We start from the raw sequence: 25,563 nt of genomic DNA, 5'->3' as shown, positions 1-25,563 counted from the left end.
TGAATTCACAACCAGATGTTCCACTAACTTCTTTTCAACGATTCGTAACAAAACGTCCCTGAAGCGTCTTACAGCCTGACAAAAATGTCCTTATGTCGTACTCGGGATTATGCAATAAGAATCATCTATATTTTAACATATCTTGGACGTCCGAATATCGCATCATGACGTTCGTGGGACGTTTCTAGGAATGTCAATTCGCGTGCATGGGACGACCCCATGGGCATCCAGTAATGATCCACACGTTTCTTGCATATGTCTAGGGGCGTTCGATTGTACCGTTGCGGATCTCTGCTGGACATCTGTAGGACGTTGGTGGTTCGATGGGCAAGTCCAAGCGATTTAATCGCTTAAGAGCTTTTAAAATCACAAGCGCTGCCCGAACCATGGTATGTTCAATAAGACCTGAGGCGAAGGGATGCATAAAATGGTTGGTTTACCAGCCCATGATTCCGAGCCTATGCGCAGCGAGCTTAGCGTACCTTTTGTGTGTTTGAATTTAGTTTGGCAGTCTCGTGTGTACGTCCCACTGTTGAAATAAGAATTCAAATTGCAAAAAGACTCATTCTGCTGGCGGCATGCTTTCGTTATAGTAAGCCCCGCTCTTTACGCTGTGCTTCGCAAGTAGGTAATCTGCGAGCACAGAAGTTACGTGCCGCGCCAGTGCTGGTTGGAAACTCTGCCGCAGGCATTCAGCTGCATGCTAAGAAAGGTCAGTTGGGCCCGTTATCTTGAACTTACTTAAAACGCATTAGGAATTCATATCTTAGGCTGAATAAGACTGACTTGTTTTTGCTCAGGTAATGAAATGGCGCGATTACATGTCTGATTTTATGTCTCCTGTTGCACGTTTAGATGAGGGAGTGTAATGGATCAATCTAAACAGAACCAGGAAACTACTTTTGTGAGGACGCCAACCGAATAGGAAATATTATGCACCTCTGTACCACTTTGATACCGGGTGGGATATTCCTGTAGAACCACAAGACACGCTTAGGAACAATGGAATGCAGCCCATACATGAATAACTTGATGTTAAATATTTATAACCATAGCTAGACCTGCGGCCTCACATGAGAGTTACGAACATTTCTAAATACAGTCAGGAACATTCATACGTTGTCCAAGACATTATCAAATGGGCTGCTGTCCTATATATGATTCAAACAATTTCTTGAACAATTTATTCACGTTACCAGCCCCGTGCTCAGCAGCTCCTCTAGTAACAGATGTTACTAGAGGAGCTGCTGCATTTTATTCTAGAAATGCGTTTGCTGGCCAGCAATGTGACACATATTTCTCTTGCATTGCACACTCTATTGTTCAAAAGATGGAGCCAAGTAAAATGAAGAATATTTCTACAGTCGAATACTCAGGAACTTTAGATAATATACTTGTTTTATTATAAAATGTGTCGTAAAGCTCATGGACTTCGTTGTAATCTGATTTTATGTGTGTGTCAGTGTGTTTCTGGAATTATTCAATTTGTCGACTGATCAATAAAGGTTTTCACCTTTTAAGAGAAAAAAATGTTTCAGTTAAGTAACTTGGCGACCAAAGATTACATCCAATTCACTAAGCATAAGTGCTGGCGCTGCTTATGAAGGAATCAAATATTCCCTACACGCTATTGCTAATTCCTTCTAACGTAATCATGGCTCTACATTGTGAGTGCTTTCACACCATTGGGAAGAGTACATGCACTCTCTCCTGATGGATTACAATCTCTGTTAGGAAAACTACAAGCGTTCTGTTTGGGGGAGTAGAAACGCTCGTTTTGGAGGAGTAGAAGTACTCGGTTTGGAGGAGTACAAGCACTCGGTCTGGGGGAGTACTATTACACTTGGGGGGAGAGAGCATAAGCACTCAGCGGAAGAGTACTAGCACCCTTTTGCGGTGCAGTAACAGAACTCTGTGGGGGGGAATTATTATGCGGGTCGAGAAGCGAGTGAAATATGGGACAAACAGATACTGCCTTAAATAGAGTTCACGGAATTCTCTTTGTTTTAAAGTGCAGACTCAAAAACTTCGTCGCCTGTTGATCACTTGTCGTTATAGTATCGACCTGGACGAGAGTCCTCTCCACGAAACGTTCTTTGTCACCCATTCTATTAATAAAATCCAATCTGTCGACGACCCTAACGAGTAGCTTCGGCTGAGCGAGATGTCGTGCAACGTGAAGATACGAAGGTGCTACAGAAAAGAATAATCAAACCATCGGCTGGACCATGGGCATTGCCAGTCGTGCTCGTAAAAAAAGTACAACACCTGACGGTTTTGCTTTGACTACCGCCATCTAGACAAGATAATCTCAGACGTCTATCCTTTGCCTCGCATCGATGATGCACTTGATTGCATTCACATCGCGGTATATGTTTCATCGGTGTACTTCCATTTGAGATACTGTCACATTGCAGTTGACGCGAAGGATTGCGAGAAGTCTGCCTTTGTAACACGCGACGGTCCTACAAATTTTGAGTTAAGCTCATCGGCCTTTGCAACTCACCAGCGGCCTACGAGAGAGTGTCGGACAATTTTGTGTGGGGTTTGCAGTTGTCAGTATGTCTATCTCGACGATGTAATCGCTTTCACTGTGGCATGTGAAAGCGACCTCATGTGCCTCGCTGCATTTGCGGTTTTTCTTACCACTGACCTTCAACTCAACTCGTCAAAATGCTGCACTGGTCGCCGCAAACTGCTGTTCTTCAACACTTCATCCGTGCTTCAAGTATGCAGCCTTATCCAGACAAAGGTCGCGCTATGCAAGCTTCCCGGTACCACGCTCCGCTAAGAAGGTACGAAACTTCATTAGCTTGTGTTCGTACTTCGGACGCTTTGCCCAAAAGATTGTTCGCACTGCGCAACCTTTCAACTAGCTTTTCAAAAAGGATGTCCCTTTCTTATGGCAGAACAGCAAGAGGATACTACAAAGACGACAGACACTGACGCTGATATCGTTATGTCTATGTCTGAGTTTTTGCATATTTGAGACGAACTGCCCGGTGCTCGTGGTCTGCGCTCTAGCACGGATCGTTCACGTTCTGCAAGTCCTGATCCGTCACATGACTTGTTCATGCTGTTCGATGGGACACTGTACAGATATAATTTGCATTGCGAAGGCGCGGAACTTATCTTGGTCGTTCATGTGCAGCTTTGTTCTACTGTTCTTCAGCGACTCCGTGATGCGCTTACGGCTTTGCATCTCGGTATTAACTGCATGTTGCAAATGCGACCAGCCTGTCCCCATTTCCTCCCGGATGGCCTTTACCGGTGTATGCGTGGATATGTCACCGCTTGTAACCAGTGTCAGTGCCAGAAGCCCCATTCTGTTCCCCCCTCCCTCCCTTTGGGCTTTTTCATCCGATCAAAATTGTTACAGAACCTTTTTTTCTCTGTGTGGGGCGCAATCTACTAGGCTGTTCCCTACGTCAACCGTCGGCAATAAATGGGCTGCCGTTGTGACCGATTATGCCATCTGCTACGCTATTACATGAGCGCTGCCCACCTGCTGGACCATGGCCGTCGCGAATTTTCTTCTGCGCAATCTTATAGTGCATCACGGCGCTCCTCTACAGTGCCTCACCGATCGTGGGCGCTACTTCTTGTCAAACGCCATCGATAACAACCTTGGCTCATGCTCTACTTCAAACCGAGTCGCCACAGCTTACTACTCCCAAACAACCAGTCTTCCTGAATGCTACAACAGAACACTCGCTGTCACGCTGTCACTTGCCTTTTACTTAATACTTGCGCGTGATCCTGTTTTGTCACTGGACAATACATCTAAATGCACAGCTGTCGCCATGCGCTCATGCTTGCAATGCAGTTTCCCTGACTGCCAAAGCTCTTCGTATTCCACACCTTTAACTCGTGTCTCCACAGTCTTACGAAAAGTGCCACTACGATAAGCACCATAGCGACTGCGAGTTTTTTACCCTGTTCCCTCTTGCTCCTGTGGTTGCCGTCTCGTCGTGTTGGCTTATCACAAAAACCTCTTGCGACAACTCTCCGATGTCATGTATGAGGTTTGCTGCTGCCGATGCGGGTGCATCGTTGGTTCAACCAAACACCGACGTTGTTCATTTGAAGCCCTATCTACCCCCCTTGAGTACCTCACCATAGGTTGCCCTGGGACGGCACTTCAAGAAAGCTCGTGAACTGAAAAGAGGCGGATGAAGTTATGTGTCATCAGCTGGCGCCTACTGGTGCCATGTCTTAAGAAGGAATTCAGCCTTTCGTGTTCGCCTTGGTGTTCCAGCCTGTGCAGAAGTGTAGCGCCAGCTTTTGGTTCGCAAGACTATATTCAAACATGCGTTCCGTGTGAACTTCGTCACGGTGCCGCTATATTTCGTAGAGTATTCGCTGAGAAGTATGAGATAGTATCGGGGCTGCATTCACACATCATGAAGGCACATAACAGTCTCCTCCGGCGGCAATACGGTGTGCGGCTACATTTCTTCAATGTTTATCGCACTGACGGCAACATTCATCATGAGAGGGGTTTGGTCAGAATTCTTAAATATTGACCTTACTAGGAATAGGAGCTATCCACGTTTACACTATGATCGACAAAACCGTGTTCCTTTCCCTTTAGTTTGTGCTTAAGTATAATCTCTTTTAGCGGAGTTCTTTCTCCCCCACAAGTCTCATCGTCTTCAAGTGGCACACTAGTAATAGAATTCACTAATTATGTAGAACTCTTTTGAATGACACGGCTATGCTAACATTCATGGCTTGAGAGTACGTGACTTGTAGTGTCTAGCCTATTTCAGTAGCACGGAGACATACTTCTCCTGGTACGACGTCCTTGTGGCCATTTGTTACGGATGAGTACTGGGTTCCTTCAATGCTGGCTGTCAGGATTTATTACTTTCTGTGTTGTTTTTGGACATAACCTAGGAATCTGTACAGTGCTAAGTCTACGCCGAATTAACGCTAGAGGCTCTCAACCCTTAACGGTGTATATATTTCCTGCGTTGCTGCACCGATCAACGTCGCCCCCTAAAACTGGGTAATAGTGAGATATAGCATTAAACATGACACGTAAACGTTATTTAGGTTGTGTCCTGGCTACTTATTGCTATCATGAACTGACTAACCATGGAGGAATTCGGCCCGATTCGTGACACTCCTGTTAGTCGGTGTTTTCTAGTTTCTCTTCTGTAAAATGATTCGAGTTGTTATAGGCCTCGGGTGTTTTGTAATTAATAGGACGTAATAATGACCATTGATCATAGAATTTTCTACATTCCAGCGGTTCTATTTTCTTACGTAAACTTTACCATCGCAATTTACAGTCGCGCTAAGGTCGACCAATAGTGGGGTTGATGAGAACTTGCCTTATTTTGACCCCTCAATTTCATGATCCGGCGTAAAACACCTTCAGCTCTGCACCAATGGCTACTTGCCTTTTCTCGAGGAAGTCCTTGTACGCAGCAAGCGTCTGCCACTCTCTCGAGATTCGCCGTGTTCCGCCCAGTGAGGGAGAGCCAGCAGCCGAGAGTGGCGAAATGCTTAGCCGTGCTTTCACCGATGCCCGCCGAGGCGCCTGTCATAAGAAATGGGTGCGTACGCTCTGAGAAAAATTTCCTTAACAAATTGTATGACTAAATGCTTTAGAAGGGACGATTACACATGTACAAAATTCTGCACTTCATGTTGTGCGCATAATCACCTTTTATAGCCGACTGTGTTACTAAAGCCTTGCCGTGGCGCCTGTCTTTCATAATAAACGACAGACAACGTTTCAGACAACGTTCCACTATTGTACACCAAGGCTAACTCTTAATAGGCATACGTCTAGAAGAGCGTGAATTGCAAGTGAGCCAGCGAAGACCCATTAAATGTTTTAATGTAATGTTTCTCTTTCGCTTGGATCTTCACAGTTGTTACTGAAGCTTGTAGAAATTATGATGAATACGGTTGGCATGCTCAGTAGTCCGCTCCCTCAGCTTATGCCACTCTATCAAGGTCATTACAACATCAATAATATTTAGGGGTGTTGGTATATTACCACGCATTGTTTGTGGTCCTCACAAGCGCCTGTACATATTACCTTGTCTTTTACGTAATTCCGCGTCAATATGTTTTGTGTGTGCCTGTGGCGTGCTTGAAGATTAACACAGATAATCGCGGTTACGAGACTTATGCGGCCAGGGTGAGCCGTGCCACGGCGCATGCCACGTGGTCGTGAAAAGATGCGACCACTTCAACCTGTTTTCTTGGGCTTGTGCACAGACTGCTGAAGAGGAAGCCGTAATGTTGAAGAACGATAGAGTTTCGACGCGACAACAACTGTAAAAAACAAAGAAAAGGTGTGTCTTCGTCGCCGCGAACAGGCCGAAGCTAATGGGCCAAGGAGATCGTTTTCCCTTTCTGAAGTATTAAAAACATTCGCTTTTTGAAAAAGGAAAATGAAACTGCATACCTGCTTTCTGCACTCGTTTGGTCAATTATTAGCAATAAAACGGAAAGGTAAAAGACAAGCCTTACCAAGTGAAACAGGTGCCACACAGACCACGCGGGCACTGGAATTAGCAGCCTGTTCTGGCATGTTTGCACGTTTTGGGTATAGCACATGTGCTGTCGTTTGTGCAATGTTTCATGCTCAGAGCGGTTTGGTAGCGATATTACTTTCGGGATTAAAGCTGTTAATTGACAGCCCATGCTGCGACCTGTGTTTGCATATAGTGCAGAGCTACAGCGTTAAATGCTGCGCTCCCATTTGCCGCACAGTTGTGATGCTGCTTCAGTCGCTTAAGATTGCCTGATTACTCCCGGTAACATGCTCAACGGTAACATACTCCTTCCCTTGACAAGTATAGGTTGGCAACTTCCTACACGCAGTACACAATTTAACTTTACTATCACTGCAGTGCCGCAATTAGCTCACGATTGGGTTGCTTAATGGCTCAATGTGAGCACCTGGTAAGCTAAACTACACACAAAGAATTCCTGCCGTGGAACCTATTGTGAGCGCACTGCAATGGTTTTCTCGGGGGCAAAGCTAAATACCATCTTCGAATAAAAAAAAATGAAGTAGCTTTTCTCATACAGTCATCAAAATTCGGCCAACAATGCGGCTGCGTAAATAGTTGGGCGTCGACGCTGTCACCACTCACAGCCTTCGAGGCAGTCTATGAAGAACAACTTTGACAGTATGACAGTAGCTTGACAGTAGCTTGAATGAATCAGTTTCGCTTTCGCAAGAATGAATTACTAACCAGTCGCAGTGTGCTACCCCTGCACTGACGCGCATCAATCCACTACTGGGGCGCCATACCGTAAAGTTATTCCAAACTTTTCTGTTCCAATTCTACAGCCAGGCCTCCGCGATTGCTCTAAAAACTTTTTAGGACAACCGTCACTTGACCTGTCTATCATGCGACGTCACTAAAACCGCGATAGCCCCCCCTCTGACATGACGTGTACAAGCTTATTATGCGTGATTAGACCAAACCAGAGAAAAATAGTTATTTTTGATTTGACGCCTTTTCCTCACTAACCCTCTGCTATTAGTCAGCCGCAGCCATTACCATTCTGTCACCTCGGCGTCACAAAGCCGCAACAACTCATTGCGTCAAAGTGACTTTTACGCGGTAAATAAGTAATAATATGCCGAACAAAACTGGACTTTTTTTCTGAATAGCCGGAGACAGTCTCATACCGAAAAGAATAGAAGATGGCTGCCGCCCCTTTTGGGGCAGACGTTGCAGGAGCCCTAGGCAAAAAAACGTGCAGAATCCCTAGGCAAAAGGGGCAGACGCCCCTTTTGCCTAAGGCTCCTGCACAAGCCACGCCTTTCTGTTAACCCTACTACTCACTATGCATCCCATTTTGAACCACTTCGACTCATCAGCCCAAATCGAAGTCCGCATTGACCAACGTGTTTACACAAAAGGCGCACTCTTGGTCCAACGTCAACGTGTAGCGAACTGCTTCATTGCTAATGCTAGCAAGCTTCTGTCCATATCGGAAGAATAATTGTTACAGAACCTGAGTGCCTCGCTCTTTCATGGGCAGTAGCAAAATTTCACCCTTATCTGTTCGCCGAGCGTTCGCAGTAGTTTCTGACCACCGGGCCCTTTGTTTACTCATGCCTTTGAAAGGTCCTACAGTGAGACTCACTCGATGAGCACTGTGCCGACAAGAACACACCTACATGCTCGCATAGAAGAGAGGGGACTTGCACAAAAACTTGGATTGTTTATCCTCCCACCCTTTGGGCAACTGTCATTCTTCGCTCACTGAATTCCTCGATTGCGTCTTTTTCGTGAGGGAGTTGTTTGACATCGCCCACGAGCAGCGTTGGGATGTCTACCTAAATGAAATAATCGAGCACGAGGAATCCTCTACCAGTAACGCCTCTCAGCGCATGTTCACTAATGGGATGGCACGTTATGGCGGCTTAACAAGTACACAGACGGTCGTGTTCGCCTAGTCATACCATCACACCTGGGCGCTACAGTTCGTTGTCAGTTTCACTACGTCCCAACCGCAGGCCATTTTGGTGTTACTCGCACATATGACCGCGTGCGCCGTTGCCTCCATTGGCTTCGCCTAGCTCGTATAGTGCGTAGTTACGTGAGCACCTGCGAGCACTTTTAAGGCCGAAAGAAACCTTCAACGCTTCCTGCTGGACATCTTCAACCCATTGACTCCTTTTCAGCCGTTCTTACCTGTCGGTTTGCAGTTCGACGGAACATTTCTTGGATCTACTTCAGTAAACAAGTGGGTTGCCGGGGCTACCGATTCCACGACGCGCAAAACAGTGACAAGAGCGCTGGCAACTAGCTGATCTGCAGATGTGGTGCATTTTCTCCTCCGTGACGTAATTTTAATATGTGCACATGGCGCCACGTGTTAAGTGTTGATTGAGCGAAGCCGTACTTCCATAGGTAAAGTCGTCGACAATATCCTCCACACTGCTACACACAGCACAAGATCACCACGTCATACGTTCCCCATGATGAACGGGATCACTTTATGCTTGAATTGAACCTTAGCGGACAGCCGGACAGCGGACGGTTGACCACTGTGAGTGGGATTTTGCAAGGCAATACGAGACATTCGGATATAATTCCTCCCGTCATGACACTGCTGGGTACTCTCCCTGTTACCTTTTGTTTTGTTACCTCTCCCTGTTAGCAAGTTTACTGCTGGAGGCATTTCTTCCGTCCTCTGCCACTCCGACGACATGCACGTGGCAACATCGCCCTGGCTGATTACCCGAGGCAGATAGCTTGTAGCATACCTGCTGCTTCCCAACAAAATCAGAAGGGCCTTTGCGACCAGCAACACCGCAACGAACTTTTTGCGTTTTGGAACGCTCCGTCCTCGCTACACGAGCCTATACCGCGTTCATCGACAAGTGAGTGACGTCATGTACGGCATTGTTTCCATCAGTCCCACTAAATATTCTGTTCTCCAGCGACGTCGTCCACGTTTACAGACAAGTATTACCACCCGTGCACTGCTCTTGGTTCTCAATGGCCCCGGGCCGGCGCTTATGCCGCCGGGGTCATGCTACGTGCGACGCGAAGATGATGTCGACTCGTGGATTTAGTGGGACGCAATTTACGGGGTCATTGCATGATCTGATCACGACAACGTGCCTTGCTTAAGGTGGCAAACTTTCTTGAACTTTATTCCGGAAAATATTTACTTGTAATGAACGCTGCACGACAATAATGACTGAACACAGTATTCGAGAGATTGTCTGAATTCCCTTCCGGAGAGTATTCCTGCATGGTATTTGTAAAAGGCGTTGTGGGCTAATACTTTGTACTTGTAAGGCGGCAATATGTTGATGTTTGAAAGAACTCACATCGCTACGCTTGTGAAACCTTTTACATGATGTATTTACAAACATAAAGAAGGTTAACGGAAACGGGCGAGAGCTCAGCGTCGTTGTGTTGACTTTTTGTCGTCTACGGAGTCATCGTCGTTCTATTCGTTAGTTCATCTTAGCACCGTAACCAAAACCTCGCCGTAACCGACCGGCTTGATCGATGGAGTTGGGTGTCGCGGTGCTATTAGGAAGGCGTAAAACTTATGCGCGGCAAAGTGGTTCATCGCTCCATGCTAATGCTTATTTAGCAGCAACGCGTCGCCATGCGCAGTTCAATGTGAGAAAATTGAGAGAACTGCTTTTCTGCTTCCTTTTAGCTGGGCACCCGTGCGCGCTTGAGAGAATGAACGTGTTGAAGAAGGTGCAGTATTTTCTGTAGCCCTCTAGCGAGCGTGACTCAGCACAATGGATGTGTTTTCACAAGTACAGTAGATGCCCAAGAAAGAACAAACAGAATAGAAAGCAACAGCCCTCATTAAGAGGAAGCTTTAGCAAGGAAGCTCGTTTCTAAATAGATGGGAGAGGATAAACTGATTTTCTCTGCAACCACCGCCGCGAAATTATTGACGTTTATTACATTTAAAACAAAACGTTAAAATTTACGGACGTATTAGGCAGATATTTTATTCAGGCCATCAATGGTTTTAGCAAAATTTTTGAATATAGCCAAATTTAAAAAAAAGAACCAGACGATCAAGCTTACAACTTTCTGAATTAGAAACAAAAAGCGATACCAGATTTCTGCACATTGCAACAGACAAAACTGATGTATTATAAACCGCCGTGAAATATACCGCTATCTTGTGAGGGGAACATTTGAAAAGTCCTCGTAAACAGTGTAAAGCATTCACCAATGACATACATTACAGATCGAAATTGTCTGCTTGAGATACTCTAAGGTATACAGTTTACAAAATGCCATACGTAGTTTTGGGACGGATTATGTATCTGCAAAGGCCCAACATGACTTGTTTCAAAACTTACCTATTTTCACAAATTTCTGTAAAATCTCCGAGCATTAAATATCATTTATGAACATTACGTTCCCTGTAATTTAACTTTCGCTCATAAACGCAAAAGAAAACGATTTCCTGTAGTCACAACGGTTGGCATATAGAATACTTTCTGCGTTTTACGTGTATATCAGTAGGCCGAATCGGAGTTAGCCCCGAGCTAAGCCTTCCCTTCACGGCTACAAAGGTTCGCGAACAAACGGGCGAACATTACAGTGAAGACGCAATCCTCACGCAGAGGCAAATTTTACGGGTACAGAATATGCCCGTGACGACAGCCAAATGCCCAGACAGTGCTCGCGTGCGTAGTAGTTATCTACTGGGCACAACGGAGTGCAATGTCACCTGGGAATGCCGCATGTGCCCAGAAATAGTTGCAGTTCACCGACGACTGAACTAAAGGTTCCCTCTGTTTTCATTTTTGTTCAAGCTTCATGTCATAGACTTGGAAAAATGAGTGAAATACAGTGCTTTACGATTTAATTTTTCCTAGGTTCGTAATATGCAGATCGTCGCAGCAGTCCGCGGAGAAAACTAAGAAAGGGCGAGAAATCAACGTTGGGATGTTGGCCGTAGGGCCGTCTTTATATGTCTGGTGTTCTACGTTTGAGTAAATGGGATGGTGAGAAGGCGACTAAGCACATCATAATGACATACCAAGGTACTCACACAGCAACAAGCATACCGAATGTCCAGCTACCTGAAACGCCCGGATTGAAAGCGAATCAAAGAATTACCTGGCTAGCGTTTGAGATAAGCGAGAAACTATAAGATTATTGGCGCAGACACAAGCAGGAAACAGATCGATAGAGCTACAGACATTGCCGGCGTATATAACTGCTCAATATCGATGCTTTGTTGAAGATGACTGAGTAATAGGCAATATGCTAGGGGGCAATAGAGGTTGGTAGACCTGATTATCTCAAGCAGCCAAGGTGACTACTCATCGCCAACGCATTTCGGAGGAGAGGCTAATAGAAATCATCCTCATCATCAACTACAGTAAGCCAATGTGCTCTTCCTCTCCCCTCTCCGTGCAAGGTGCCCTCATTCTTTGAAGGGTCGATTCCAACAATACCCCATCACATTCAATTAGCTCAGGCACGTTTCAGATTGTTCTCGAGGCAAGTATGCGCCACGCAGCGGTTCCTGCACTATTCCTAAGTCATGTGTCGCACAGAGGGCCAAACACTACTGTGGTGGCTTGGTAGATGTTCACTTTCTGGAGATGACCAAAAGGAACGATCCTAAGGATAGCGCGGATGAAACGAGACAAGTGGCAGCCGATATACTCATCGCACATGTGCAATGTGAGCGACGTATGTTTTTGACGGCATTTTAGCCTGCCATGCATTTTCACAGCCGCTTTTCTTTTGCACGCCCTTGCATGCGTGCACGGTTGCATGTACACGCATTCAGGTGAGTGGGTGAGTAGGTTTACGTTTGCATGGATGACCGTGGGTGCTCGTGTGGTGCTTGTGCGCATAAATTGATAAGCAAGTCAGCGAAGGGGAATGCTCGTATGGGTTCGTGCGTACGTGTTTGTGTTTTCGTGTACACAAGCCTGCACATGCAAACGTTCATGTGGTATACATGAATAGGTTTTCTGCACTTGCAGGTTCACTTCGAAATAGCTTCGCGCGGAATCAGGTGAACAGATGGGACAAGCTTAGGCCAAACGCTATGCCAAGCGTGCTATTATAAGACAAGAGGAGATAAACCTGATCTAACAAAGGTACAATTTTCTCATTGCTTCTGCTTCTTAAGAAGTACACACAAGAATGTACAGTAAGGAGGAGTGAACGCGCATCTTTACTGGCACAAGAAGTTTCTGCCTACCCAAATCCAACTGAAGCATGTAACAGCCATCCTGATAAAATGAGCTGCACGGAATTCAGCAATGATGTGGCAGCTAGGCGTCGCGGACAAGTGGGCAGCTTCACCTTGTCCAAAGCAAAATTGATTTAAGGATCAAGTCTCTGAGGAATGAGCTAATAAGCTATAAACCGACTTGAATACATCCAGCAAACATGTCCTAATTACAAGCCATACACGCCGATAAAAGTAAAACTCGGGAGTCTATTTACGATAAAAAATTCAGTGTACAAATGCGTAATTTGAGAGTTTGCTTTGCTTTTGCTTTTATTCTTGTATATGTCATTCCTAAATTAACGCCCAAGGATAAGAACGACAGCCTTCCACGAAATATGCGGTGCGTTTCATTTAGGACATACGCGTATCGAATATAGTTTGTGCAACCATTTTTCCTTGCAGCAGTGTTGGAGGCACGGCGATAAGCGCTAATGACACTGCATTTGGCGACTTGGCGTAATAAAAACTGTGCACTAAATAGTAGATGTGATATTATTTGAAGTCTACATTTTGGCGGCAGCATATTTGTTTTAAGCGAAGTGAATCAGGCGTAGTACAATGATTTCTTTAAGATACAGCTGAGTACCACCTTAACAAGCGGGTGTATTTGAATGGTAAAGCTTTAAATATGCCCCGCTTTCATGCAGCTCCTACCCATGCAAGCTCCCTACCGCATGTGAAGTCCGGCATTTGAAGAAAAAATACTTCTATAAATGCCAAGTGCCAAGCCTGTGTCACCGCGGTGTAGACTTGAACATGGCAGGCGCCGTAGGAGAGCGCGCCATTGTCATCAGCCTTCAATGAGCTGGGGAGAGAGAGAGCGCTCATCGAGGCGCTTTAGAACAACCAACTGCCAGTAGTTGTCGCCTTATAGAGTGAATTACTGCGGAGAGAGAGACGTCGATTTACGGCAGCATGCAAGCATCCAATTCTCGCTGAAGTTTTACAACACAGCGACACAGAAATGTGGCCTCCTTTGATATTGTAAGGCCAAGATAGGTCCTCACAGGGGTGTGCGTTTCTGTCGAAAGAGAGTTTCACCTCGATGAGAACGTCGGTGCAAGTTGACATGAGACAGGTGCTCCCTTCAACCACACCCGCCGTGGTTGCTCAGTGGCTATGGTGTTCGGCTGCTGAGCACGAGGTCGCGGGATCGAATCCCGGCCACGGCGGCCGCATTTCGATGGGGGAGAAATGCGAAAACACCCGTGTGCTTAGATTTAGGTGCACGTTAAAGAACCCCAGGTGGTCGAAATTTCCGGAGTCCTCCACTACGGCGTGCCTCATAATCAGAAAGTGGTTTTGGCACGTAAAACCCCAAATATTATTATTATTTTCCCTTCAACCACATGGATGGAGGACAGCGTGGCTCTTACATAGACGGCACCGTTAGCGTCTTCATGCTATCCGACGCCCTCTCCACAAAGAAGAATAAATGCCGCCAAGTTTTGCCTGATAACTTCGGGGAGACGAAAGATAGATGTCACAGGCACTAGTTTACCGAACTCACTCATACAGGACAAATACAACACACGAGCGTGAGATTGCGCACAAGGATGACGTGAACATTGATTGACAGCATAAATGCCGAAAGTGAAAACACTGTTCTTTCAGAATGGCCCTCTAAAGGAGACGCAGAGTAGCCAATTGCAATGTATGAGTTTCCCACTATATAAAGGTGCAGTACCAGAAGTCCAAAACAAACGCAATATTTACATACTTCTTTTCAACTCTAGAGATGTCGTGCGCCAGAAGTTCTCATAAGGGCCAACTTTGAATGAAAATGGTATATTTGTACGCTCGAACTCAATAATAATGCACTCCGACATCATCTTCCGGCATCTGCACAATAGAGTCTTCGGCATGATAATGCTAGGCCACAAACTTTTCCTACAGTGACTTAATTTCTCGTCAAGCACAGCATAGCTGCACTTCCGCACGCTTCATAATCCGCTCGCCTCTTCCGTGATCATTTTTCGTTTCCACGTGTTTCTCGTCAAACACAAAATAACAGCTCTTTCGGCTCTGCCATACTGCCGCCACCTCTCCCCGAACGATTTCTTTCTCTTGTGATGTATAAGAAGTCTTGAGGTGTCTTCTATTCAGGCACCGTTGCTGCTCTGCATTTTATTTCGCTGCACACTTCGCAACCTATATATTACATTTTCTCGTGTAATGGAAGCCCAAATGTAACATTGGATGGACAGCTTTATGGCCAATAAAGATGATACGAAGAGGAGCTGACAGCTCTGTCCAAGAGGCTTCATATAAACGATAACGTTAAGAAGCATTAGATGTTCTTACGACGCGGCGTTCTCCATCCTCATCACTTCCCATTCCGCGTGCCTTAAGTGCTACTGGTCCGAGCTAGACAAGCAATGTGAGTCAGTGCACCAGTGTGACAGGCGGATATGATGGATAATCGCTGTGAAAACTTCAACAATTTATTCAGTATATGGGGATGGATCAAGACGGCAAGATAGTAAAAAAGAACATATATCGAACAAAAGTAGAATTCGCTGCAGCTATATGCGACCCTTTACACGAAAACCTAAAACATTCCCTTGAACTAATCCAAAACAACGCCACTCGTTTTATTCTTTGGAACTACAACTGTAAATGCGAAAACACCCGTGTACTTAGATTTAGGTGCACGTTACAGAACCCCAGGTGGTCGAAATTTCCGGAGCCCTCCACTACGGCGTGCCTCATAATCAGAAAGTGGTTTTGGCACGTTAAACCCCATAATTAATTTTAGCTTTTATATATTTTGCAGACTTTTTTTATACAAAATATATATTATTTCAGTAGCCCCATTTTTCTTTCGCTGACTCCGTTTGTTCTAAACTTTCTTCCTATTTAAACATGGCTGGTGCGAATACTTCCTCAAAAATTATTTTACACCATCGACTTCGAGCAAGTGGCGGCGGAACACATGTCATTGATCAATTCGGTAATTTCAGTTGTCGATCTGGCTACCTGTCTCATTCGACGTGCAGACTGAAGAGAGCCTTGAAGTTGTGTAAACAAATAAGAAAGAAATAGTATCGCGCGAACGCGAAAAGCACTGATTGCGGTAGAAAATAATTAGACAGCCATACTCATTTATTAGTTGTATTAGCTGTGTAGTGCACTGCAAGCATTCGCTTACTAACTACATTAACAATCTGGGTGTCACGTGTTCACGGGCGAGCATAAACAGATATCACTCGATCACCGTGGAGACTAGCTTTAAGAACGCTGGCGTAATGAAGAGAGGTAGCAGCAGTGGTGACAGAATTCCCCTTCGTGCTGTCTGTAGCTTCAAATCAAACGATGCGCGCGGGAACACAGTGCACGCGAAACCATCAGCTATATCGGTTCTGCTAGTTCTCAAAGCCAGCGGCGATTGATCTAAGATAGGACGCGCGCAGCCGTGCCATGTCCAGCCACAGCCCGAGTAGAAGCGTTCACGCACGCTTCCCTGCCCGCCTTCCTCACACCTCCTTTACGCCTTTCGAGCACGTGAAGACACCGCCACACCACGCGACCTTCCTCCTCGGCTCACCGTCGTATGATTTCTGTCGCACCTACAGTGTACAGCGCGCGGCCGCGATCTTATCGTACCTGAATATCACACGACGCTGACGACGGCGGCGGAAATCCATCGGGACTGTCCACACAATTGCTATCACACTAGAACCTAAATAATTGTGAACTTGATTAAATTCGACCCACGTGCCGTGTTGCCTCCTACGTGTGCTATGCTTAAGTTTAGGCTGCACCCTGCTGTGTTTATATTAACGACTAACGTGCTTAACAGAACTCTATATAAGAACCTACCTGTTATGAGGGCCACCTTTCCTCTTAGGTCCAGCATTGTGCGCTCAAATGCGCCTGACCTCTGTGTACGCTAGATGTGTGGACAAAGCGGTGCGTACGACTGTACCTCGTCACTTCGACTGAAGCGTTTCCAGCAGGTCTACACTAACTAAGATTTATATTCCTACCGTATCCTCTTACTGCATACGTTGCACATATTGAAGCCGCTCGCCATAGGTTATGAGCCTCTCCTGTTTTGTTTTTGATGTTTCCGCCGGCTCATGTGTTTTCAGTTTTCTGACTCACCAGCCTTTACTGTTACCGTTCCACAGGAAATGAAAAAATACGTAGTCGTCGTGTCTGTGTCCTTCGGCAGGCTAAATGCCAGAGAATACAAAAAAATCATTTATTCCTTGGCAGTGACCTAGCCAGCTGCTTTCAAACAACATAATGATAGTCAAAACGTTACAGGATGAAATGTTCGCACCGGCATCGCTGCATTCGCTTTTGAACGCACACAGTGAGCGATAGTGAGTTACGATATCGGACGCGTGACAGAGCAGAATGATACGCAGCGTTATAACGAGCACACGTGTGCAGATATGTCGCACGCCCTCAGTCTTCTTTGTAAACATTAGTGATTTTTCATATCGAATTGCATAAGAATAGAGCAGTGGCAGGAGCGAATCGAATGTCGAATCGGATAGTTTTCAAATAATGAACATCTGTTATTACAAATACTATAACACAGTGTTCACATCCCTGTATTGTGGCGTAGCGTGCTTCCCTACATAAGTTCTAGTGTGTTTGTGTATTCTACGACCCTAAAGATGAAATTACTGCACTTCAGCTGAATTTTGTTTTGATTTCGCCATAGCTGACGTTCTGAAATATTCGAAAAGTTGTTGGCTTTCAAATAACCTTAGGTCGACGCCCATGGTGCCGTTAGTATTCGCTGCGTGTATTTGTTCCGGTGACGCACCCACTGAAACATACAATTCGTGATTCAATACGCCTAAACGGTGCGACCCTGGTCCTGTGCAGGCCTGAACTGTTGCACTGAGCGACTATTGTACCGGCCAGTAGTAGCGCATGCAAGCGGTATCACGTACACTAAACACCTTGTCGCAATGCGGACGACAGCTTGCCGGGTGAAACTGGCGCTGTGACACATGGTTTTCGACAGATGGTCTGATACTGCGAAATCTTGTCCGAGGGCGCCTCCTCAGCGGCACAGTTGAAAGAGCCTCCCCTGTCGTAGCATGCGGCGTATTGCGAAGGAAGTCTGCTACCTACTAAAGTGAAAGTTGAAAGTGAAAGTTCATTCCTTTTCAGCGAAACGAGGGCGCCAAGATAAAAGGCAGGAGCCCGACAAAGTCCTGCCTTTGGCATTATTAGCCGCTGATTTCAATGCACTGATTTCAGCCAGTACATTGCTCCTTGGGTAACGCGAGGCGGTCCGTAAGTGCCTTATTAACAATTTTGGGGGTAAGCTCGACAGTCTTGACAGGTGAACTGTGATACGTTATCGGGCAGTAGTGTTTACGGGACTCTAAACCTGCTTAAGAGCTCATGAATACAATAAATTGTTGCCTAAGTAGCTGTAGTGGACATTGGAACTACTTTAGGCTCCTTCGAATGGATGTCGGCGCCTACCAAATACGAGGCAACATTTACGGGGCCTGTAACATCCTCGGGCAAGCATTCCCATGGACGCGTACGGCAGGCCCAAGGATGGAGCGGAGCTTTTGATGGAAAATTGTGCGCAACACTGCAGTTAGCCCACAACAAATACTTTCTTGCAAACTCTCTTTGTGCAACACTCCCGAGTGGAAAGGAATTATGGGGTTCTAAGTGCCAAAATCACAATTTGCTTATGCAATTGAAGTTCGACCGCCGCGGCGGGGAATTCACCCGGCCATGGCGGTTGAATAAATGGGGTGGTGAACACGGCGGTGAACATCACCATATTCGCTAAGTCGCTGCTGTGTGCTCCCTAGTACTCTTCGTGCAATTCACCGAGGACAAATAGACGGGACTTCTGCTGAACCACAACACGGTAGTCCATACACATTACAAACTTCATGTAACTAAACTTCTAGTACCCTGTGCAAAAATATATTAATGCCTACAGTCACGTTGGTTGGCACACTAGACAAAATACACTGCACTATCTGACGAAAAGCCGAAGCTTGTGCAATTTGTTTAGCAATTTCATTGCTGCGCATATGCATGTGTCAAAATGCAAACCGAAAGATTTTCTCCCGACCCATTTAAGCTACATGCCTGAAGTGGAAGGCGTGATGCAGTAAGAGTCGACATGTGCATTGAAGATTGAAATTGCAAAGAAAAAGAGTAAGAGTACGCCTACACTGTGAATGCTTAGTGCTGAAGTTCTGCGGCAGCTATCATGGCGATGGTTTATCGTGTAAAACTCCGTAATCTTTAGCTATCGGGACAAAGCCTGATTCTGCGCCAAATATTGTCTGTAGTGAATGTCAACCATGACGATCGTAAAATTCCGTGCATTATCGTATAATCACGCATTATAGTATGATCAACAGAGACCCCTCTTTTTTTATTTGCTGCTACTGGTAAGCAAAGTGCAATATTGCGATTTATAAGGTTACTACCTATTCAGTTGGCATGGGATATGCCAGCACTCTCAAAATGTGAATACTCTGCCTTCATTAAGACTTGTATCGAGTCTACACGGAATATATTTGTGTCACATTCTGCTGAAGAAAACATTTCCATTTATGTATTACATAATTTGTGACGTTTTGAACGTTTACTGTATCCAGGTAATGTTTAGTTCTACATTACTATCAGTTGAGTTGGCATGGCTATGGCACATTTTTGAAAATATGAATAAAGTGTCTCCGATAAGATGTGCAACGTGTCTAGCCAGCATGCAATACTTTATAGCCTCCCGTGGTTCAGAAAAAAAAAATATGTCGATTTTTCTAGTTTATCTTTCGTGATGATTTAAAGCGCATCCATCCTGGTAGAAAAAGTCGAAGAATATATGTATGAGCTTATGTTACCACCTGTCGAGTGGGCACAGATGTGCCAGAGGTTTGAAAAGGTGAACAAAATCTCTTTATGATTTAGGCCGTGTTAGCGCGTCCTCTTCGGTGCCTGTTTTCGAGTGGCACCGCAGTAGCTGGATGTTGTGACGTGGATTTTTCTGTTTCCTCGGCGTATTCCATCGTTTCGGTTGGTTACTTAAGAACAACTCTGATGCACTTTCATGAGAGAAGCAAGAATGGATACACACCTTTAAAAAGCCAAACACATTGTTTTGGGTCTACGTGTAGCTTGTGTAAACCGGTGTTGGCGTTTATTAATTTGCTCCGAAAAAGTAACGTTCAGGCAAGCGAGCTGCTAGCGGCGTACTTTATTCGTTCGGATGATGATATGTGTATCAGTGGCATTTCTGTTTGAACGCATTTATTGGTCTTCGCTTTAGATATGCCTGACAATCTGGAGGAATTTCTTTTTTTTTGCTAGGTGAGTTCAATTTATTTAATAATAAATGATCATCATCATCATCAGCCTGGTTACGCCCACTGCAGGGCAAAGGCCTCTCCCATACTTCTCCAACAACCCCGGTCATGTACTAATTGTGGCCATGCCGTCCCTGCAAACTTCTTAATCTCATCCGCCCACCCAACTTTCTGCCGCCCCCTGCAACGCTTCCCTTCCCTTGGGATCCAGTCCGTAACCCTTAATGCCCATCGGTTATCCTCCCTCCTCATTACATGTCCTGCCCATGCCCATTTCTTTTTCTTGATTTCAACTACGATGTCATTAACTCGCGTTGGTTCCCTCACCCAATCTGCTCTTTTCTTATCCCTTAACGTTACACCTATCATTTTTCTTTCCATAGCTCATTGCGTCGCCCTCAATTTGAGTAGAACCCTTTTCGTAAGCCTCCAGGTTTCTGCCCGTAGGTGAGTACTCGTAAGACGCAGCTATTATACACTTTCCTCTTGAGGGATAATGGCAACCTGCTGTTCATGATCTGAGAATGCCTGCCAAACGCTCCACAGCCGATCCTTACTCTTCTGATTATTTCTGGCTCATGATCCGGATCTGCCGTCGCTACCTGCCCTAAGTAGATGTATTCCCTTACGACTTCCAGTGCCTCGCTGCCTATTTTATATTGCTGTTCTCTTCCGAGACTGTTAAACATTACTTTAGTTTTCTGCAGATTAATTTTTAAACCCACTCTTCTGCTTTGCCTCTCCAGGTCAGTGAGCATGCATTGCAATTGGTCCCCTGAGTTACTAAGCAAGGCAATATCATCAGCGAATCGCAAGTTACTAAGGTATTCTCCATTAACTTTTACCCCCAATTCTTCCCTATCCAGGTCTCTGAATACCTCCTGTAAACACGCGGTGAATAGCATTGGAGAGATCGTATCTCCCTGTCTGACGCCTTTCTTCATTGGGATTTTGTTGCCTTCTTTATGGAGGACTACGGTAGCTGTGGAGCCGGTATAGATATTTTTCAGTATTTTTACATACGGCTCGTCTACACCCCCGATTCCGTAATGCCTCCATGACTGCTGAGGTTTAGACAGAATCAAACGCTTTCTCGTAATCAATGAAAGCTATATATAAGGGTTGGTTATATTCCGCACATTTCTCTATCACCTGATCGATAGTGTGAATATTATCTATTATTGAGTAGCCTTTACGGCATCCTACCTGGTCCTTTGCTTGACAGAAGTCTAAGGTGTTCCTGATTCTATTTGCGATTACCTTAGTGAATAGTTTGTAGGCAACGGACAGTAAGCTGATCGGTCTATAATTTTTCAAGTCTTTGACGTCCCCTTTCTTATGGATTAGGATTGTGTTAGCGTTCTTCCAAGATTCAGGTACGCTCGAGGTCATGAGGCATTGCGTATACAGGGTGGCCAGTTTCTCTAGAACAATCTGCCCACCATCCTTCAACAAATCTGCTGTTACCTGATCCTCCCCAGCTGCCTTCCCCCTTTGCATATCTCCTAAGGCTTTCTTTACTTCTTCCGGCGTTACCTTTGGGATTTCGAATTCCTCTAGACTATTTTCTCTTCCATTATACTCGTGGGTGCCACTGGTACTGTATAAATCTCTATAGAACTCCTCAGCCACTTGAACTATCTCATCCATATTAGTTATTATATTGCCGGCTTTGTCTCTTAACGCATACATCTGATTCTTGCCGATTCCTAGTTTCTTCTTCACTGTTTTTAGGCTTCCTTCGTTCCTGAGAGCATGTTCAATTCTATCCATATTATACTTCCTGATGTCAGCTGTATTACGCTTGTTGATTAACTTCGAAAGTTCTGCCAGTTCTATTCTAGCTGTAGGGTTAGAGGCTTTCATACATTGGCGTTTCTTGATCAGATCTTTCGTCTCCTGTGATGTTTTACTGGTATCCTGCCTAACGGAGTTGCCACCAACTTCTATTGCACAATCCCTAATGATGCCCACAAGATTGTCGTTCATTGCTTCAACACTAAGGTACTCTTCCCGAGTTAAAGCCGAGTACTTGTTCTGTAGCTTGATCTGGAATTCCTCTATTTTCCCTCTTACCGCTAACTCATTGATCGGCTTCTTATGTACCAATTTCTTCCGTTCCCTTCTCAGGTCTAGGCTAATTCGAGTTCTTAACATCCTGTGGTCACTGCAGCGCACCTTGCCGAGCACGTCCACATCTTGTATGATGCCAGGGTTAGCGCAGAGTATGAAGTCTATTTCATTTCTAGTCTCGCCGTTCGGGCTCCTCCACGTCCACTTTCGGCTATCCCGCTTGCGGAAGAAGGTATTCATTATCCTCATATTATTCTGTTCCGCAAACTCTACTAATAACTCTCCCCTGTTATTCCTTGTGCCTATGCCATATTCCCCCACTGCTTTGTCTCCAGCCTGCTTCTTGGCTACCTTGGCATTAAAGTCACCCATTAGTATAGTGTATTTCGTTTTCACTCTACCCATCGCCGATTCCACGTCTTCATAGAAGCTTTCGACTTCCTGGTCATCATGACTGGATGTAGGGGCGTACACCTGTACAATCTTCATTTTGTACCTCTTATTAAGTTTCACAACAAGACCTGCCACCCTCTCGTTAATGCTATAGAATTCCTGTATGTTACCAGCTATATTCTTATTAATCAGGAATCCGACCCCTAGTTCTCTTCTCTCCCGCTAAGCCCCGGTAGCACAGGACGTGCCCGCTTTTTAGCACTGTATACGCTTCTTTTGGCCTCCTAACTTCACTGAGCCCTATTATATCCCATTTACTTCCCTCTAATTCCTCCAATAGCACTGCTAGACTCGCTTCACTAGATAACGTTCTAACGTTAAACGTTGCCAGGTTCATATTCCAATGGCGGCCTGTCCGGAGCCAGTGATTCTTAGCACCCTCTGCTGCGTCGCAGGTCTGACCGCCGCAGTGGTCAGTTGCTGCGCAGCTGCTGGGGACTGAGGGCCGGGGTTTGATTGTTGTGTTCATATAGGAGGTTGTGGCCAAGTACTGCACCAGGGTGGCCAATCCTGATCTTGTGAGGGAGTGCGTTACCGGTTCTGGTCACCGGGATCAGGCGACACTCCAGGCCTGTTTGTGCAATTTTATCAACACGCGGATTTTTTTTTAATCCGGTGTAAAATTGCCGGCACCGGGATTCGAACCACGGACCTCTTGCACGTGAGGCGGGTGTTCTACCTCCACGCCACCGCTGCATCCTACGCCACCGCTGCATCGTAACATAACATAACGTAACATAACAGGCTGTACAGCCTGAATAATGATCAGGAAAGGCAAACATGACGTGTGCTCGTGAGATCTCATTAGGCTGCCTATTTCTGAAATTTGTGCGGATGCCAGCTTAATCAAGGAAGTAGAGAGTGGAGGAGAGCGTTTAACTCATCCGAGAGAACTGCACACATTTATGAAAAGCGTGGAACACTGGTTTTCGCACAATTTTAGCAAACAAAACCCAAACAGGATATTGAAGTTGATGTCGGCGTTCAGACAAAATCGACTCAGTCTAGGTGGTTGCGCGCGACATTTTAAAGTTATCACCAACAGCGTCACCAAGTTCTATGCAAATCCTAGGCTGCATCACTTCGAAAAAAGAAACAGGTAACAAGGCAAGAGAAGGCAAACGGCAACGAATGAGCTGTTTGAAGCCTCGTGGCATCACGTGTATATGACTGCACATATGCTTTTTTTCTGATTGTTGTTTCGAACCACTTGTTACATAATGTTCATGAGCATCAGAATAAACATGTAGTCTTCCAACTCTCTGGTCACAGTGTTTGCATATGTAGGCTTCGAGATGTAGCAACTAAATATTCGTTCACTCATCAAACACCGATATGCATTCATATCCAACAGGTATCAGAGAAGATAATATTGTCCCACATTATCATTCAGAAAGCATTGGCCTTACTAGTTTTGCTGCCCGTCGGACACTCAGAGCCTTATGTTACTGAGAGTGAACAAACAGAGCAATGTTTCTTCGCAGAGCGTTTCGCACTTATCAAAAAACACTTATAAAAAAGCCTCCACTCACACGTTTCGCCAATGACTGTCATGCGCTAGGTCACTCAAAACTTGAAATGAAGCACAGGCGAGGCTTTGAAGAAACACGCAAGGAAGTAATAAAAAAGAAACCTCAGACGAAACTGCCACGTTCAAGTGAGCAACGCCATTCCGCACGACGTAATAGCTCATTTGCACAGTCTCGCCAAGTCTTGCGCCAAAGTAGCGGGTTGGTAGCGCTCACCTAAAGTCCCCAGATCGGCTTTCGCCAAGTAGCGCCAAGTTCCTCCTCTCCTACCACGTTCGCGTCGGCCGTCATGTTCTTCCTGACGAGCGTTTTCTTCCTGCCTCATTTCTTTTCCCACGCTTTTTCTTCCTAACGCGCATTTCGGCGGCAGATGTTGCGGCTGCTGCTGCAGCAGGCAGCAAGAAGCGCCCTGAACGGTACGCTGACTTCCAGCAAACAGCGACAGATACACAAAAGTCGCCTTCGCTGAAAATCTGTAGCCGACACAACTGGTCAAGCAAGAAAACAAGCGTGCTAGCGCCGTTGAACTCAGCAGCTGGACTGGCCCAGGAAGAACATGGCGGACGGAAGCAGCTCCCATCCGGAAGTGCGCGCTGTCCAATAAGCTGCGTCGGCGGCGCCGCAAACGTTTTCGGTACTTAGCTTTTTTTAGAAAAGCTTATAAAGGGACCTCAGGCTCACCAAGAACGAACTGATAAATTGGGAATTGAAAAACATTAATATGTGTTGTTTTAGTACAGCAAGAACATTTTAAATGGAATATTTACTCTTATAGCAGTATTGTAATAAAAAATTTGCGCTCATTTTATTTTCTTACATAGGTTTCCTAGTTTCAGTGTTTGTGCCCACCACCACTGAGTCGCGCTTCAATCATGCACTATGAAATATCTCTGCGCATAGGTTTTGGCACGCTTTTCGTTCCTAGCTTGGTGATATATCTAGATGGACCTTGGTGGGCGCGCCGACATCCCATACTGCCTTGAGGTCACCGCTCGCCGTATGCGCACAATTGTGGAAAAGTCCATTTCGATGATTGTGGACGATTACGCTAGGAGAGCGGTGTCTGTTTCAGCCCTTGTGACGTGTGACAATGCACTGCACACTCCGCCAGCCGAAAAGGACAGCGCCCTCATCCCACAACCTTCGGCAATCATCGCGATTCCGGCAGAGGGAAGAAAAAAGAGGGCGTATCAGCACTGACACGAGCATGAAATGACGCTCATACGCGTTGCCATATCTCTCCAGAAGGCGCACGCTTCTCTAAAGGCCGCATAGATGTAGTGTGACAAGCGCTCGCACATCCCGCATTATTTTGTCGCCTCCTGTCCTACACATACACAGACGCGTGATATCTTTATAGAGCAGTGCGGCGTTGTCTGACGTACTGGTTTTACGCAAAAGTGCTGAGTATCGTATGATAGGCATTAGCTAATACGTCAATATGAGAAAAAAAACTACATTGA

At 45.6% G+C, this 25,563-nt stretch overlaps 1 protein-coding gene across 13 annotated transcripts in view; it reads right to left on the bottom strand.

Annotated features, from left to right (window-relative positions):
- The window catches only part of LOC135900933 (uncharacterized oxidoreductase TM_0325-like), an 85,185-nt gene extending 60,502 nt beyond the window's left edge, over nucleotides 1-24,683 (bottom strand). For 5 of the 13 annotated variants that reach the window (XR_010563983.2, XM_065430532.1, XM_065430537.2 and 2 more), the window contains exons 1-2: nucleotides 24,317-24,683; nucleotides 5,409-5,548 (exon numbers count right to left, since the gene is read on the bottom strand). Coding sequence is in view for 10 of the 13 variants with exons in the window: in XM_065430532.1 (XP_065286604.1) it covers nucleotides 5,409-5,548; nucleotides 24,317-24,680 (504 nt within the window). In the remaining 3 variants the exon portion in view is untranslated. The other 8 variants (XR_010563982.1, XM_065430533.1, XM_065430534.1 and 5 more) reach the window with 4 other exon arrangements.
- Between the last annotated feature and the right edge of the window lie 880 nt (nucleotides 24,684-25,563).

Source organism: Dermacentor albipictus, chromosome 2, assembly GCF_038994185.2.
Source record: "Dermacentor albipictus isolate Rhodes 1998 colony chromosome 2, USDA_Dalb.pri_finalv2, whole genome shotgun sequence".
NCBI classification, from domain to species: Eukaryota; Metazoa; Arthropoda; class Arachnida; order Ixodida; family Ixodidae; genus Dermacentor; species Dermacentor albipictus.
The sequence above is the reverse complement of the archived record's forward strand: the minus strand, read 5'-3'. Positions and strand labels throughout refer to the sequence as shown.